Source organism: Peromyscus eremicus, chromosome 22 (genome assembly GCF_949786415.1).
Source record: "Peromyscus eremicus chromosome 22, PerEre_H2_v1, whole genome shotgun sequence".
In the NCBI taxonomy this organism is placed as follows: domain Eukaryota; kingdom Metazoa; phylum Chordata; class Mammalia; order Rodentia; family Cricetidae; genus Peromyscus; species Peromyscus eremicus.
This window is the reverse complement of record NC_081437.1, coordinates 20485049-20500544: the sequence shown is the minus strand read 5'-3', so window position 1 is coordinate 20500544 and position 15496 is coordinate 20485049. Positions and strand designations below refer to the sequence as shown.

The 15496-nt window shown below is 43.7% G+C and overlaps 1 protein-coding gene across 6 annotated transcripts; it reads left to right on the top strand.

The window, feature by feature from the left end:
* The first annotated feature begins 521 nt into the window (after window positions 1–521).
* Window positions 522–15288, top strand: Ypel5 (yippee like 5). 6 transcript variants are annotated; one of them, XM_059248298.1, is made up of 5 exons: window positions 522–737; window positions 1803–2205; window positions 4001–4093; window positions 12005–12169; window positions 14360–15288. In XM_059248298.1, the coding sequence occupies exons 4-5, from the start codon at window positions 12029–12031 to the stop codon at window positions 14582–14584; spliced, it is 366 nt and encodes a 121-aa protein (XP_059104281.1). In that variant the 5' UTR covers window positions 522–737; window positions 1803–2205; window positions 4001–4093; window positions 12005–12028; the 3' UTR covers window positions 14585–15288. The 6 variants fall into 6 exon arrangements, with proteins under 6 accessions (XP_059104281.1, XP_059104282.1, XP_059104284.1 ...); XM_059248299.1 differs by lacking the exons at window positions 1803–2205; window positions 4001–4093 and adding an exon at window positions 10453–10506; XM_059248301.1 differs by lacking the exons at window positions 1803–2205; window positions 4001–4093 and adding an exon at window positions 8919–9007.
* The last annotated feature ends 208 nt before the right edge of the window (window positions 15289–15496 follow it).

Below are 15496 nucleotides of genomic sequence, written 5' to 3'. Positions count from 1 at the left end.
AAGGTAAAGAAAGGGAAGTGGCCTGAAGAAATAATAAAACGAGCATTTCAACGTAGGGTGCATTTTAACCTAAATACCTGTTTTGCCTAGAAAACAGCCTGTTTGTTGTTTTCGCGTCTTCCAGGCTTCCTTGGCTATCAGGAAGCTAAGGCCCCAGCCGCCACCTGGCGACGCCCGCCGATGACTGGCACCGAGTCCCAGCTGCGGCAATTAGGCAAGCGGAGGTGTCGCCTTTAAGAAGCTGACTCACGTGGATGCTGTGTTGTGTGCGCTCAGCTGGGAAGGCGGGGGTGTGCCCTCGGCCTCACCTCATTGGCCACCTTGCCCGAGGAGGCAGAGCTAGCCCCCTTGATTGGCTGTAAGAATGCAAAGTGTCGAATTAGGGGCGGGACGAGCAGCGAGGAGCCCGCCCATCCTCTGCGGTTTCGGGGCGGGGTGGGCGGCCGAGGGTAGGGGAGCCGGAGTGGGGGAGGGTGAGCCAGGGAAGGGGCGGGGCGCGGCGGAAGGGGCAGAGTGCCAGGGAAAGGGGCGGAGCCTAGACATGAAGGGTGCTGCGGGCCAACCGGGAGAGCCGCCTGGAGGGAGGGCGGGGCCACGCCGGGTGATTGACGCCGAGGCCCGACAGGGGAGAGGCGGGGCCAAGGCCTGACTAAACCCGAAGACTTGGAGGCCGAGGGGCTTCGACCCAGCTGAGGAGCCAAAGAGCTGCTGGCAGCGCCGATCTCCCCAGCGCGCAGGTGAGTACGGCGGCCGGCGCCGGGCTCGGAGCCGGCGGGGACTCGGGAGCCCTCGGGCCGGCCGCTTCGAAGCCCTCGGGGAGCGGCCCGGGGCGGGGGCCCCAGGCAGGAAGTGCCTCTTCCCCCCCCTCGGCACTCGTCCGGGGTCCCGGCTCGGCCACCAGGACCCCAGAGGACCGGAGGGCCGCGGGCCGGGCCGTCGCTCTTTGTGAGGCTGTGGCGCCGCCCCCGCCGCGCAGCCGAGCGCCCCGCGAGCCGCCCGCAACAGCCGCGACCCCCTTCGGGCCCCCGCCTCCCCGCCACCCTCGGTGACCGACGCCGCGGCCGTCCGCCGGTCCACGGACAGCTCGCCCCGGGTTGACACCCCCCCCCCCACTTTCCTACGCCCGCCCCGCCCCCCACGGCTGCCGTCCCCGCCGCAGCGTCGGGGGCGCGCCCGGGCACCGCTCCGGGTCGGCCCGCGGGCCCGCGCGCCGGGGCCGCGCTCGCACCCAGCCGGCGGCTGCGGAGGCCGGACTCCCACGTCCCGGTGCCTCGGCGGTGGGCCGTGCCCGTCTAGGTGCCAGCCTCCCTGCCGTACTGCCCTCCGGTCCCTTCGGACCCTGGGCGTCGGGGGGTGGGGTGGGGAGACGCTGCTGGGGAGCCCGCGGGTGCTAAGCACCCCGGAGCCCGCGCCCGCCCAGCTGTTCCGCCTGTGTTTGTTGTGCCGAGGAGGCCCCGCCGCCGCCGCCGCGCTCTCCGCCTTGCGCCGGGCCATTGGCTGGCGGGCGTCACGTGGGCGCGATCAGCTGGGCCGGCTGCGGGCCGTCGGCCTGGCGGGGACCCCCCCAAAGGCTAGCTGGGGAGCCCACCTCGCGCCTCCTCCCTGCACACCCTGTTAATTCCACGCCGCTGTCCAGGTAGGTAGGATGACCGAGTAGTGCCAGCCTGGCGTGAGAAGCCGCCGTAGTACAAAGGTCTGTTTAATCCTGACACCGACTAATCTCCCTTTGGAGTGGCTGGTAAATAAGGGGAGGTGTACAGCTCATTTATTTTTTAAACTTTTTTTTTTTTTTCTGTTTGCAGAGCCCCGTTGGAAATCTGAGGATTTTTTTTATTTCAGGTGTCCTTTTGACAGATGGAAAAAAATGTGAAAGTTAAGCCCAGGCTTACCTTGGTTTGGGAAATAAGTGAACTTGCCGGTTAAGTAGCAGGCTTAAGAGGAGACAGTTTTGCAAGCTGCAGAGACAGGCTTGCAGCTGCATTCCAGCATAGAGAAAGACAAAGTTCTTCAGTGTTTCTAGGGTGCATATTTGTGCCAGATGTGAAGGGCCTTGATGGGTTCTTTTACTAAGAATTAATCGCATATTATAGTGTATTAGGTAAGAAGGAGATGCCAGAAAACGTGAATTCTTCTCTCTGGATGTTCCCAATTTAGTAAAAGGTTACAGACCAATGAAATTGAGAAACAGCACAACGCTAAATATTGGTAAGTTACGAAATGAGTGTTACAGAAAGTTCAAAGATGAGGCAGTGAGACACCAGGAGGAGGAAGTAGGAAGTACTCTGAAGAGAACTGATATTAGGCTTAGAAAATTAAAAGCCTGTGGGTTGATGTTGGCCAGATGGGCTTAGGAAAAACAGCCCTGGGGCTTTTACAAATAGCAAGAAGATGGAGCATGTGCAATTTGGCAGACTGTGTGTGTGTGTGTGTGTGTGTGTGTGTGTGTAAATGCACACAACCTGGTGTGTATAGTGGAGCACAAGGTATTTTGTGCTCTTTGGAAAGAACCAATGCACTTATTTTTCAGTAGAATCTCAGACCCCATAGTCTAGGCTGGCCTTAAACTCTGCCTTGTTGTCCTTGGTGCTGGGATTCCAGGTGTGTTAATTAATGCCTGCCTTATAACCTAATCCTGCCTACTGATCAGTAGAGATATTTCCCCTTAGTTGATGTGTAGCAACCATCTTATCTCTAGGAAAGGCACAATGAAATACATTCAATTTGTAAGGGAAACCAACTTGGATTTTTAACAGTAACTTTTCTAAGCATGCCTGATAAAATGTATGTGGCTTCTTCTAAAAGAACACCTAGTTGGAATACTGGGACTTTTCCTCAACTCATTTGTCTTCCCTGTCCACTAAGGAGATTTAGAAACAATAAAAAGGAAAAAGGGTCAGGGAAGAGGCCCTGCAGGTAAAGGTGCTTAATGGAGGTCCGACAGCCTGACTTAGTTCAGGAACCCACATGGGTGAAAGAGAGAACTTGTTCCACAAAGCTGTCCTGATCTCCATGTGCCCCACACAATTAAATAGGTCTAATAAAAATGTCTAAATTGATTAAGGACATAAGATGTACCCCAAACCCTATGAAAAAGTTTATGAGACATGAAACTACTGCTAACTGTGCATTTGTGAGATGTGAAGGTAGTCCTAAGTATATTTGTATCTAGATTATCCTTTGTTTTGTAGTGCCTTGACAGTTATATAACTATGTAAATTAACACCATTTCCCTGGTAATGCTGTGTGGTAACAAATGTGTAATTTGGGAACTGTTAGCTAGACATGAATTTGCTATTTGGCTCTTGAGTCTAGAAAACACATAAACTGTACTGTAGCTATCCAGCAAGAAGCTTTCAGTCTTATATCATGACAGCCAAGGGGATCATGTTTGTCTTGCCAAGAAGTTTTTGGGGGAGATGACCAACTCAGATTATTTGCTGACTCATGACTAGCTGCTGAGTTATGTGACTGGTCTTATTTTCTAATGATGACTAAGCAGTATTCTGGAAATATAGTCAGTATGGAAATTGCTTAACAAAACATAAAATAAGGCATTGTCTTAGGTGAGAAGACCAGGCATATTTACTTATTGTCAAATGAAGACCCAGTCCCACAAGCAGGTCATCATTTGACCCAGCAGAGTGACTTGATACTGTACTGTACTGTAAGAGGATGACATGGCTTTCTTATGTCATTGAAACTTGGCTCTTGCTAACCAAGTACAAAAGTAAGAAAGTTGCGCTGGGTTGTATCGTAGTGGGAGTGTGTTTTTCTAGCACACACAAGGTATTTGGTTTGATTTTCTGTATTACAAAAAGAAAAAAATAGATTTTATAGATTGAACTGTTGTTTGTCCTTGTAACTTTTAAGTAGAATATTGTTACAAGTTGCTATGAAAATAGTTAATGAAACTTCAATAGCATCAAATGTTTATTACTATATTAATAATTATTCCAGCTATTAAAAAGTTTTATGGTTTTTGTTCTTTCCTTTGTTCTAGAGAGAAGAGACTGAAAACCAAATAGACAACCATGTTTTCATGTGAATTCATTTTAGCAGAATCAAAAACAAACTACTTCTGGAAGGGGCAGGTGTTTGTAACCCTTTCATTACTAGAACCCTGTGTACCAGCCTCCTTATACACACTTTATCTTCCCCCATCTGGTGCAGTGAAAAAGACCCCTCTGCTCTGTCCAGAGGTGGTGGGAACACTGTGATGGGTATTTGTGGAAATGCCACAAAGGTATAATTCCTTAACTAAGGAATAGTCTTTCTGAAGTGTGGACGTTTTCCACCAGGTCCTGTGCAAAGGAAAATAGATGCCTATTGTTCTCCTTGGTATTTTTAGAGCTAGGAAATGGTGCCTCCTTAGGCTAAATCCATTTGCCAGGATAGAGACCAAACTGGATTATTAATTACAGGGAGGGCAGGTACCTATTTTAAGACCAAAGTTGAGACACTAAGAATTTGAAATCTTAGGTTTCTAGCTTTCGTCCTGTTTATAATCTACGACCTGAATACTTAACATGACTGTAATTAACAGGAGGCGAAGCTGTTCATTGCTACTGTTTTGTATCCATTCTGAACCCTATTTTCACATCTGTGGTGGGGCAGAGTTGGAATGGGATGTGTAGTCCACTTTTACAACTTCTATTTAGCATTCACTATACAGGGCACTTTTCTCAGGATATAGTATCTCCATTTAATTCTCATTCAGAGATATTGCTGTTGCCTTTTTACATAGTAAACAGGACAATTTGTCAAAGTTTACAAGGGTATTGAGGGTGGGGGAACTTGAAATACAAAAATAGCACCTGGCTTTAGAGTTTAAATAATCTAGACCCTACTGTGTAAGTTCTTGGGGGTGAAGTGAGGAGGCAGCAGCTGGGTATGTATTACTGATTTGAATGATCTTCATATAGTTGATCTTCAGTATGCTCAAGTGGTTATGGAAAGCTAAGGATTTTTGTTTTTTGAGACTGGAACTCTCACTTCAATCCTCTGTGCTCAGTCTTCCGAATGCTGGGTTTACAGACCTGAGCCACTGTGCCCAACTCAGAATGCCAATGATTTTAGCCAGAAAATCCATGAAGAAAATGGGAATGGAATTACAGTAATTTGTCAGCTACTCCTATTGATCTTCAGACCTGACTGCCAGCCAAGTTTCTGTTTTTCTGAGAAAGACTGCTTTCTAAGTGAAGATCTTTTTTCCTATCTCAGTGTGTTCTTAAGCAGGATAGACGTGTCCTGATAAGGACTGAGATGGTGATGTTTGAGTGTTGCAAGCCACCAGTCCATACAATGGCCACGTAGACTCTGCTGGTAGCTAGAAAGAGGTTAAGTATAAACGAAGGAGTGTGGCTATGTTTCAAAGAAACTATCACCACTAAAATATTTGATGTTTTCTTCTTAACCTTTTTTTTAAATAATTTATTTAACTTTATTTTATGTGCATTGGTATGAAGGTAGAAGATCCCCTGGAACCGGAATTACAAACAGTTGTAAGCTGCCATGTGGGTGCTGGGAATTGAACCCAGGTCCTCTGGGAGAACAGCCAGTGCTCTTAACCACTGAGCCATCTCTCTAGCCCTCTTCTTAACCTTTTAAAAGAATAATTTTGTTTTTATCATGTGGGCAGTTAAATTAGAGATGATCTAGATTTGGCCAACTGACCCTGGTTTGCTGACCCCTGTGTTTTTGGTTTGGGTTTTATTTTATTCTCTGTGCATGGGAGCTTTGCCTGCATGTACTCTGTGCACTAGTTGTGTTTCTGGTGCAGGTGGAGGCCAGAAGAGGGCATCAGATACCCTGGAACTGGAGTTACAGATGTTGTGAGTCCATATATGGGTGATGGGAATCAAACCCAGGTCCCCCGGAAGAGTGGCCAATGCTCTTAACTGCTGAGTCAGAACAGACCAACAATAAGATACCACATTTCAAAAGAGCCAAACGGGCTTTTTTGATAATTGTTTTATGACCTGAAAACTAGGGATTTATACAAACCCATCATGTCCAATTTTTAAAATCATTCCTTTTTAGGGACATTGTCTCATGGGTCCTTGAAAGAAAGGTAGTTTTCTTTTTTAAACTTAAAGATAAATTGTGGCCGGGCGGTGGTGGCGCACGCCTTTAATCCCAGCACTCGGGAGGCAGAGCCAGGCGGATCTTTGTGAGTTCGAGGCCAGCCTGGTCTACAAAGCGAGATCCAGGAAAGGCGCAAAGCTACACAGAGAAACTCTGTCTCGGAAAAAAAAAAAAAAAAAAAAAAGATAAATTGTGTAATTAAAAAATTTAAGGTGGAGATCCTGAGATACAGTTACTTAACTTAGAATCTCCTGTTGCGAATGGAAGTTAGAAATTCTAGGGTAAGGGTGCTCTTTGGTGGGAGAAGAAATTGAAGATAATCAGTAAAATACCTGAGTTGTCTATGAACTTCACTGTATTTCCCTCCTGGTCCCTCACTACTTCAGATAATAGCACATGAACTGTTAAGCAACCAGGTTTGATACTTAGACCTGTTTAGGATTTTATAGCTCGGAACTATGCAAAAGTACTGCCAGAAGGGCTGTGCTTAAGTGTGACTTACAGACTAATATTGGACTGGTTTCACTTGAAGTGTTGAAGTAAAAGGAGCATCACAAATATAACTTAATCCATACTCTTAGTTGGGTCCTGATTTCAGCCATACGTGGAACTTGAGCACAGAAAAGTATCAAATGATATGTTTTTTGCAATGGGACACAGTGAGAGACTAGCTGCAGACTAGTTTGTGAGAATTTTAGAAGCAAAGCCAGTTTGTGGGGATGATGATACAACTTCATAGAGTTACAAGGAGTCATGGGGTACTTACCAGTAGACAAGGTTATCACATAATGAAGTATTTCTTAATAAGCTCTTTGGGATTTTTGTTTTCTTTTGATATTCTGAAGAGATGCTAAAGATGGAAGCTAGGCCTCTCACATACCAGCAAGCACTCTACCACTGAGCCCAATAAAATTTTAGGATCAACCCTCCACCCCCATTATTCAAACCTGGGCCTCATATGCTAGGCAGAATGCTCTTTCACAGCGCCACATCTCGGGGACATTTTCCACATTCTGCCCCTTCCCTTTCATTTTTTAAGTTTTATTTTGAGACAGAAACTTCACTGGACTTCTCAGGCTGATATTAAACTCCAAATACTTCTCCCTCGGCCTCTAAGGTGTTTAGTTTTTCTGTAAGAATCATCTCTAGGTAACCGTGATGGCATAGGTCTATATTCCCATCACTTGGGAGGCTGAAGCAGGAGAAATACTGTAAATTCAAGACCACTTCAACTACATACCATGACCTGTCTCAAGTTTTTCCAACAAAAGGTTTCAACATTTATAGAGAAGCAGTTTTGTAGAGCTTTTAGAAGGTGGTAGCTAAATTGTATTCCCTGTTTGTACTTGGTGGCACTAATCCAGCGTAAGTGTAACATTATCTGTGAATGTGTGCTGGGTTTAAAACACTGTGGCCTTTAACAGTCTTAGATGGAATGAGTGTTTGAATACATTTAGTGGTGAAAGGTAAAGAGAAAAGGCTTTCCAAACTGACGTAAGTGGTGGTGTTATGTTTATCGTTGTTTTCTAGTTTTTGGCTACTTGTTGGAAATTGCATGGGCTATATTTTTGCACCTATAAAAGTAGGGTAATATATAACTACTATGAGAATTATCACAGTTAAATGATATGTACCAAGTGCAGTGTCCCATACACTGAACATGCTTAGGTATGTACCAAGTGCATTGTCCAATACACTGAACATGCTTAGGTCTGAGACAGTTCACACTGTTCAGGTCCAGACAAATATGATGACTTCAGCCTTTTAATGTCCCCTCAAGAATAAAGTGGCTTTCTTCAGACTACTGAAGTGACTACTGGGTAATTTATAAACAATAGGAATTTATTTCTCATGGTTTGAAGAAAAAAGCACTAGCAGAGTGGTGTCGGTAAAGACTTGTTTCCTGCTTCGTTGATGCCCCTTTAGATGTGTCTTGATGGTAGGAAGGGAAGATAGCTCCATGGAGCCTCTTTAAGGCCCCCAATCCTCTAATGAGGGTTCTGTCTTTATGACCCAGTTCCTCCCCGGATGCCATCACATTGGTGACTGGGTTTCAGTGTACACGTTCCTTGGGGACACAGACTTTCAGGATACAGCAGTGGGATTGAAATTGATGTCAGCCTGGGGCCAGCTCTAGTTCTTCAGTGCTGCTTTACGTTTCCAACCTTGTAAAGCGAAGGCTTGCTGGGAACTAATGACAATGCAGAGATTTTACTTCTGTTGACAACATAACTTTTTTTTGGCAAACAAAAACTACATTTTATAGTTACAAATACTTATGTTTATATGTAAATGGCAATCACAATCAGGAATCATGAACATAAAGTTCTTTCTAGATATTTTTAGTCTTGGTAATGAATCATATAATTGAAGCCAGTAAAAATACTTGGGTAGAGTAAAAAATAGAATGAATTTGAAGCAGGAAAGAAGGCATATTAAGTCTATTTACCCTCAGTACCAAATGGTCGGTCACAGCTATTCCTGTAATACTGAGCCAAAGATAGAATGATGTAGGTAGAAGGCGTACAGTTTGTTTGGAACCATAGCGTCTTCCATAGCAGCATCTAAGGTCAATCTAGAAATAGAGTTATTTCATTACAGTTAAATCAAGTCTGATATTTGAAAGTTGGAGAGAAAATTACCTTTAAAACAAATCCCAGAAACTCTGGGATGGGAGAGAACAGTAAACTGCTTAACATAGTTGCTATGAGAAAATATGTTGTGTATTCCGTTACCTGATCCACTCCCCTCAAAAGTACAGGCCCTTCTACCCAAATTTTGTTTTTAAGGGTTCTGTTTTATTTATTGAGTGTGTGCGTATCTCGTGTGTACAGGTTCCCTTGCAGGCCATAAGAGGATATCAGATCTAGAGCTGGAGTTACAGGCAGTTAAACAGAACTCTGGTCCTCTGCAAGAGCAGTAAGTAAGTGCTCTTAACCGCTGACCTCTCTCTCCGCCACCACCATCACCCCCCGGGCCCAAATCTTATTTCTTTAAGATTTATGTGTGCTTTGGTCAGCCATGGTTATGAGTAACCATGGAGACCAGAAGAGGGTGTCAGAGCCCTTGGAGCTGGATCTACAGTCAGTTCTGAGCTTCCTGATATGGGTGCTGGGAGCTGAACCTGAGTCCTCAAGAGCACCAACTGTTCTTAGCTGCTGAGCATCTCTCCAGCCACTTAGAATTTTGTGTTTTGATTCTGTTTTGAAGGCATGGCTTTTGTGTGTAGCCCTAGCTGTCCTGGAACTCACTCTGTAGATAAGCCTGGCCTCAAACTCATGGAGATCTGCCTGCCTTTGCCTCACAAGTGTTGGAACTAAAGGTGTGCACTACCACCACCCGGCTTAGCATTTATTTTTAATTAATCTATTTGTGATGTAAGGAGTGACTCTAGGGCCTTACACACACTACGTGAGCACTCTACCATTGATCTACATCCCCAGTCCTCTTTCCCTAAATTTTAGTTAATGTTTGAGTCAGGGTCTCTTTCTGTAGTCCAGAAACTTGCTAAATAAACCAAACTGGCCTGAAAATTGTGGTGTTTCCCTGGGGGCTCTGCCTCTTGACTGCTGAGATTACTGGGGTCCATCACCAATTCTGGCTCTTCCCCAAATTTTAAGTATCAGTTCACCTTTTTAAAGTTAATAAGAGCTTGTATAGTTTAAATGAAATTTGTGTTTTGTTCACTGCTGTATCTCTGGGCTGATGAATTCAACTTAACAGACCTTAAGTTAGTGTTTTCTCTCTCTCTCTCTCTCTCTCTCTCTCTCTCTCTCTCTCTCTCTCTCTCTCTCTCTCTGTGTGTGTGTGTGTGTGTGTGTGTGTGTGTGTGTGTGTGTTGAATCAAATGTGCTTAAGGACTGTAAAAGCAGCAAGCATTGCCAGGAATGGAATCAGAATTAACTACCATGGCTTAAGTCTGGTGTTGGGATTTGCATAGTGTGGCTTTTGTTCCTTTAAAAATGGAAACAAAAACAGAAAACCAGTAGTCTTATTGTAGCCTTGGCTGCCCTGGAACTCCCTCTTTCTCTGGCATACCTCAAATGTGAACTGATAAATCCTGCCTCTGATGATTTTTCTTTAATATACTTGTTTTCTTTTGTTTGTTTGTTTGTTTTGAGACAGGGTTTTTCTCTGTAATAGCTCTAAGTGTCCTGGATCTTGCTCTGTAGCCTAGGCTGACCTTGAACTCACAGAGATCTGCCTCCAGAGTGCTGGGATTAAAAATGAGCGCCACCACCTGGCCTTAGTTTCTCTTTTTTAATTAGTATTTTTGGTTGTAGAATGGATTTCATTATGGCATTTCAAACGTGTGTCATACTTTTTCATCCACCCATTTCCTTCTCCTGTGTCCACTCTTCCCTTCAGAATGACCCTTCTGATGACACCAGGATTGTCTAAGGGCTGGAAAAGTTCATAAATGTAAGAAGAAAGAGCTTCCTTATTAGTTTGTAATGAAAGTACTGCAGATATGTCTAGATTCTCCCTGCCCCCCCCCAACACACACACACAGGACAGCTGTATCAGCTGCTCAACGCTTAACGTGTTAGTAAACATTTGAAACACAGGAAACTGATAACACCCAGAAACACTTTAAAATGAAACCTGGCGTATATTCTAGAGATTTAAAAATACTTCAGGAGAAATGAATTGCAGTGAATTTAAGGGATTGACTCTGTTGCCTTCTGTAACTCTTAGAATACTAAAGTGTGTGTTATCCTGGTTTCAGAAACTTGTTTCAAAGCTTTGTTGGTTGAGGATTGTAGTGCTTGTATAATTTATTGGATCAGTAATCAGTAAAATTCCTTAATGCTAAGTTACATCATAGCTGGAAAGTCCTTCTTCTCCTTTTCTGTCCTGGTAGCTCTAGCCTGAAGCTGGCTAGGCCAGCACCATCCCCCCTTCCTTGGGGGAGGCAGTAGAGGGTAATGAAGAACTTTGTCTTAGAGTTTGTGGAACTGCATTCCAGCTACTATTCTGTAACAGCTGCAGCCTTTGACCTGTCAACTTGTTTGGGTGAAGTGGGGAGTGGAAGTGAAACCCTCCCAGAATTGTGAATTTTAAAGTAAGGGCTCCATGGACTTTAGACTCAGACTGACTGTTTGCCCTGGACAGTGACCACACAGACCGTCAGCTCACCTCTCCCTCTCAAGCCACAGGTTCCTCTTGTTGTTATTTTCGTTGTCTTTGTGTGTGTGTAGTGTGTAGTGCTGCGGTAAACTCAGGGCTTCCAGTATGTCAGGCAAGTGTCCGCCAATGACCTATATTCCCAGCCCTTTCTTCTTTGAAATTGTACTGTTATCTGCTCTTATCTGATTACCCCACCTGTGCCCCATACCTCCGAGTCTTTCCTTAAATTACATACCACATGCTCAGAATGTAGACTTACCGCTGGTGCTGTGCTAGCTTTGTTCACACTGTGTATGGGTATTTTGCCTACATGTAGGTCTGTGCCTTTGGAGGGCATTGAATCACCTGGAGTTACAGTCGTGATCCTTCATATGGGTGTTAGGAATCAACCCCAAGTCCTCTGCAAGAGCAGCCAGTGTTTTAAGAGTATGGAGCCATCTCTTCAGCCCATCTGTGCCAGTGATAGATAGATACATATTTTGTAATGAAATTCCATTTTCCTTTTGTTTGTTCCTCACACCAACCAACAGAGAAGTGATACCACTCCTTTAGTCTCAACTAAGCATGTTTATGGGGTGTCTTGGTTATTTGTTTACTGTGTGAACTTTGAATCCCTTTGTTCAGAACTTTGAATCCCTTTGTTCGGGGTCAGATATTTCACAGAACAGGTACTAGGAAAAAAAAACAAAACCTGAGATGATAGTATATAAATAACCTATAATGCCTCCCCTAATAGCTGCTACCATTTTTTTTAAATAATGTGTGTCTTATCTTTTTCCGTTTGTTCTAGGTTTTTAGAAGTTTAGCTCTCAAAATGGGCAGAATCTTCCTTGACCATATCGGTGGTACCCGTCTGTTTTCTTGTGCAAACTGTGATACGATCCTGACCAACCGCTCAGAACTCATCTCTACGAGGTTCACAGGCGCCACCGGTAGAGCGTTTCTTTTTAACAAGGTTGGTGGAAAAAAACTTCATTCTTACATATCTTCAGTGGACATATTTGACAGCAACACTAGACTATTCCCTCAAGAGTTTACAGACACCAGGAAGTACCAGAATGGCGGCTGAAACCTGCAGAAGAGGCTGCCTGTTAGCTTGTCTCTAGGATTTCAGGGATACATTACTGGGACATGATTTTATTTTATTTACCTATTTATTTTTATAAAAGCCTAAATAAAGAGTTAGAAGAAGAGAGGCAGAGTGTGTGGCTTCTGTCTATAATCCCGGTACTTGGAAAGCCGAAGCAGGAAGATTTCCACAAATTGGAGAAATTATAGGCCAGTTGGATCAGCTTCAGCTACACAGTGAGACTCTGTCTCAAAACAGCAATAAAAAAGGATGGGTCTCTGTCTCTTTGGGGAATATGCAGTATAACAATGTGTTACTTTAGAGAATTTGGAAAAAGAGGCTGACATACCCATCTTCTCTCCCTTCTGTGTCACTGACTGGCCCATTAGGGAGGTAACCATTGCAGCTTATCTATTGGAAGCGAATCTAGCTAACTTCTCTTGCTGTATAATTAATGGTTGTCAGTCAGCTTTCTAATTATCATTTGGCTTCTTTGGATCTACCAAAAGGAAAAGCATTTACAGATTTGCAAATGTGTGTCTAGTCTGCTTGGCTTTGAAATTTTGGACCTGTTTTGAGATGAGTTGATGTGATTGTGCACTCTGGAGCCTAGCAAAGTTGAATTTCCAAATCTTTAAGACTAAGAAACAGATCTAGTCTTGTCTCAAGTGAGTGCTTTTAGAAGATCAGATTAACTTTTCATTAGAGATTGTTGCTCTGTTCCATGAGTAAAGAAGCTTCTCTCAGAGAATCAATAGTGTGTTCACAGGATGAGGTGACATTGTGGCAGGCCAGCTGCCTGTTAACTGTAAACAGTCTTCAATCTTGCTCATTCATTTACTTAAATAGTCTGGGTTTTTATGTTAGTGTCAAGGCTAAGTAGTTGGAATTAAGACTGTATAACCTTTAAAGCCAAAATTATTTGCTATTGATCTGTTAGAGGAAAGTAAAGCTTAGAGGATTGTTGGGTATTTAGAATGGTTGGAAATTCTCCATATTATTTTAGAATCCAATTCTTGTGTTCATTGTCTTTGCACTTCCTTAAACTAATGTGTTGCATTGTATAGCTTGTGGTAGCTTAGCCTAGCCCAACATGTTTGTATATATAGAGTATGTTTTCAGAAACAAAAATGACACTTTATGGAACACTGATGATATTGTGACAGGTTCTTTGATTATCTTACATTCATCACTACAGAGTGAATTAACAATTGAACCCAAACGTATATTTTGTAGCTTCAATTCCAGACCTTTTTCTTCACAACAACCAGAAATATAACTACCATATATAAATGGCGAGACTTGGACTTGTCTAGTACTATATAAAGACTACATTAGATTGGGGGCTGAAAAGATGGCTCAGCAGTTAACGAGTTGCTCTTTCAGGAGACCCAAGTTTGGTTCCTAGCAGTCACATGCAGGCTCACACCCATCTGTAATTCTAGTTCTAGGGGATGCAATGCCTTCTGACCTCCACAGGCACCACACACACATGTGCATACATGTGAGCAAAGCACTCATCCATAGAAAAATAACTCTTAAAAAATTCCCAAATTAGATACCCAGTACAGTGCAATTACCAGATGTTTACCTGTCTCAGCAACATATTTTTTGTTTTTTATTTATTAATTTTTTTTTTTTGATGTGTGTATCAGGGGTAGGGGTTGAGACAAGAATCTCCTATAGCTTAGGCTGGCCTGAAACTGAACCTGAAACTGGGCGAGGCTGGCCTTGAACTCCTTCTTTCCTATTTCTGCCTCCCAAACACTATGATTACAGGCCTAGTAGCCCAGGCCTGGCTATCCCAGCATCTCTTCAAACCAGCTCTAGGTGGCTATCACGAGTGTAACTACACTTGCTCGGTGGTTTGTTGTTTTGAGGCAGGGTCTCACTGTGTGGTGAGGCTGGTCTCACCTCAAACTCATGATCCTCCTGCCTCGGCCTCTCCACACTGGGATCATGGGCATGCACAGCTCTTTAATACTTAATTGCACATACATTTCCTATTGTCAGAATTGTCACTAACTTACATGACTTTACAAGCGTTTTTGTGTGTGTACATGTATTGTTTTTTAGGTAGTTAACTTGCAGTACAGTGAAGTTCAAGATCGGGTCATGCTCACTGGCCGCCACATGGTTCGAGATGTGAGCTGCAAAAACTGCAATAGCAAACTGGGCTGGATCTATGAGTTTGCTACTGAAGACAGCCAGCGTTATAAGGAAGGCCGTGTGATCCTGGAACGTGCACTAGTTCGAGAGAGTGAAGGCTTTGAGGAGCATGTACCGTCTGATAACTCTTGAAGAAGAAAGATAAATCCATCTTTTCCCAGGTCTCCTTCACTGAAAACAAAAATCTACTTACATACACTGTCACCTTAGCATCAGAGTCGGATTCATGAACTGCGGAACAAGAGGGTGTGAGAATCTTGAGATGGAATCTTTCTTTCTCTTTTTTTTTTTTTTTAAATTTTGTATTTCCCATCCAACAGCAGTTTGTAGAGAGAATATTTTGCAGATGCCGTTAATTTTTTCCCTATGTTTACATCTTGAGGCAGAAGAGTCTGCAGCTACATGGTGGGCTATATGAGGGGAAAAAATTGGGGCTCCTAGAGTGAAAAGGAGTGTTTTGTGTACATTTTGAGTAGAGAATATGTCAAGAGCATGGTTTTTAAACTTATTTGGGCTTCATTTTAAACTTTCTTTTAAACCCAGTTATTTCACTTAATTTGCTAGCTTCAAGAAGAGATCCGAATCTGTGCCTGGCGCTGGAGGCTCAGTGTTAGCATGGCTTGTGCTGGCCAGTGTGCCATATTCTTGTTGGAGAGGAACTGTAGCACCAGAACCCATTCTTCCTTGTCAGTCTTGACCCACAGATGTCACCTTCCCTAGCTCCTTGTCACCATGTACTTGGTGTTGATTGGAAACTTTCTGAAATGGGGCAGAACTGCTTGGCTGTCTTTCCCATGTAACTTAAGCATAGTAATATAAATAAAGTGATAGTTGGATGTTTTGGTCCTGTGTTACTTCTAAAAATACTGTGTAAAAGAGCAGAGGTTTGATAAGTGAATTTCTTAGTAGGTAAAGTGTTTTCTTCTCAATCTTAAGCTGTATTGACTATGTATAAGGTATTTGTGTAAATGGAAGCATACTGTTTAAACCCACAGTATTGCATTTAGAAAACAGTTGAGCAGAATGTCAGTGTGCATCCTTGCA

Excerpts from the sequence above, each read along its gene's own strand:
- Ypel5 (XM_059248299.1), top strand. The coding sequence starts at position 12,029 with ATGGGCAGAATCTTCCTTGACCATATCGGTGGTACCCGTCTGTTTTCT. Across the intron at positions 12,170-14,359 it reads GAGCGTTTCTTTTTAACAAG|GTAGTTAACTTGCAGTACAG; the intron begins GTTGGTGGAAAA and ends ATTGTTTTTTAG.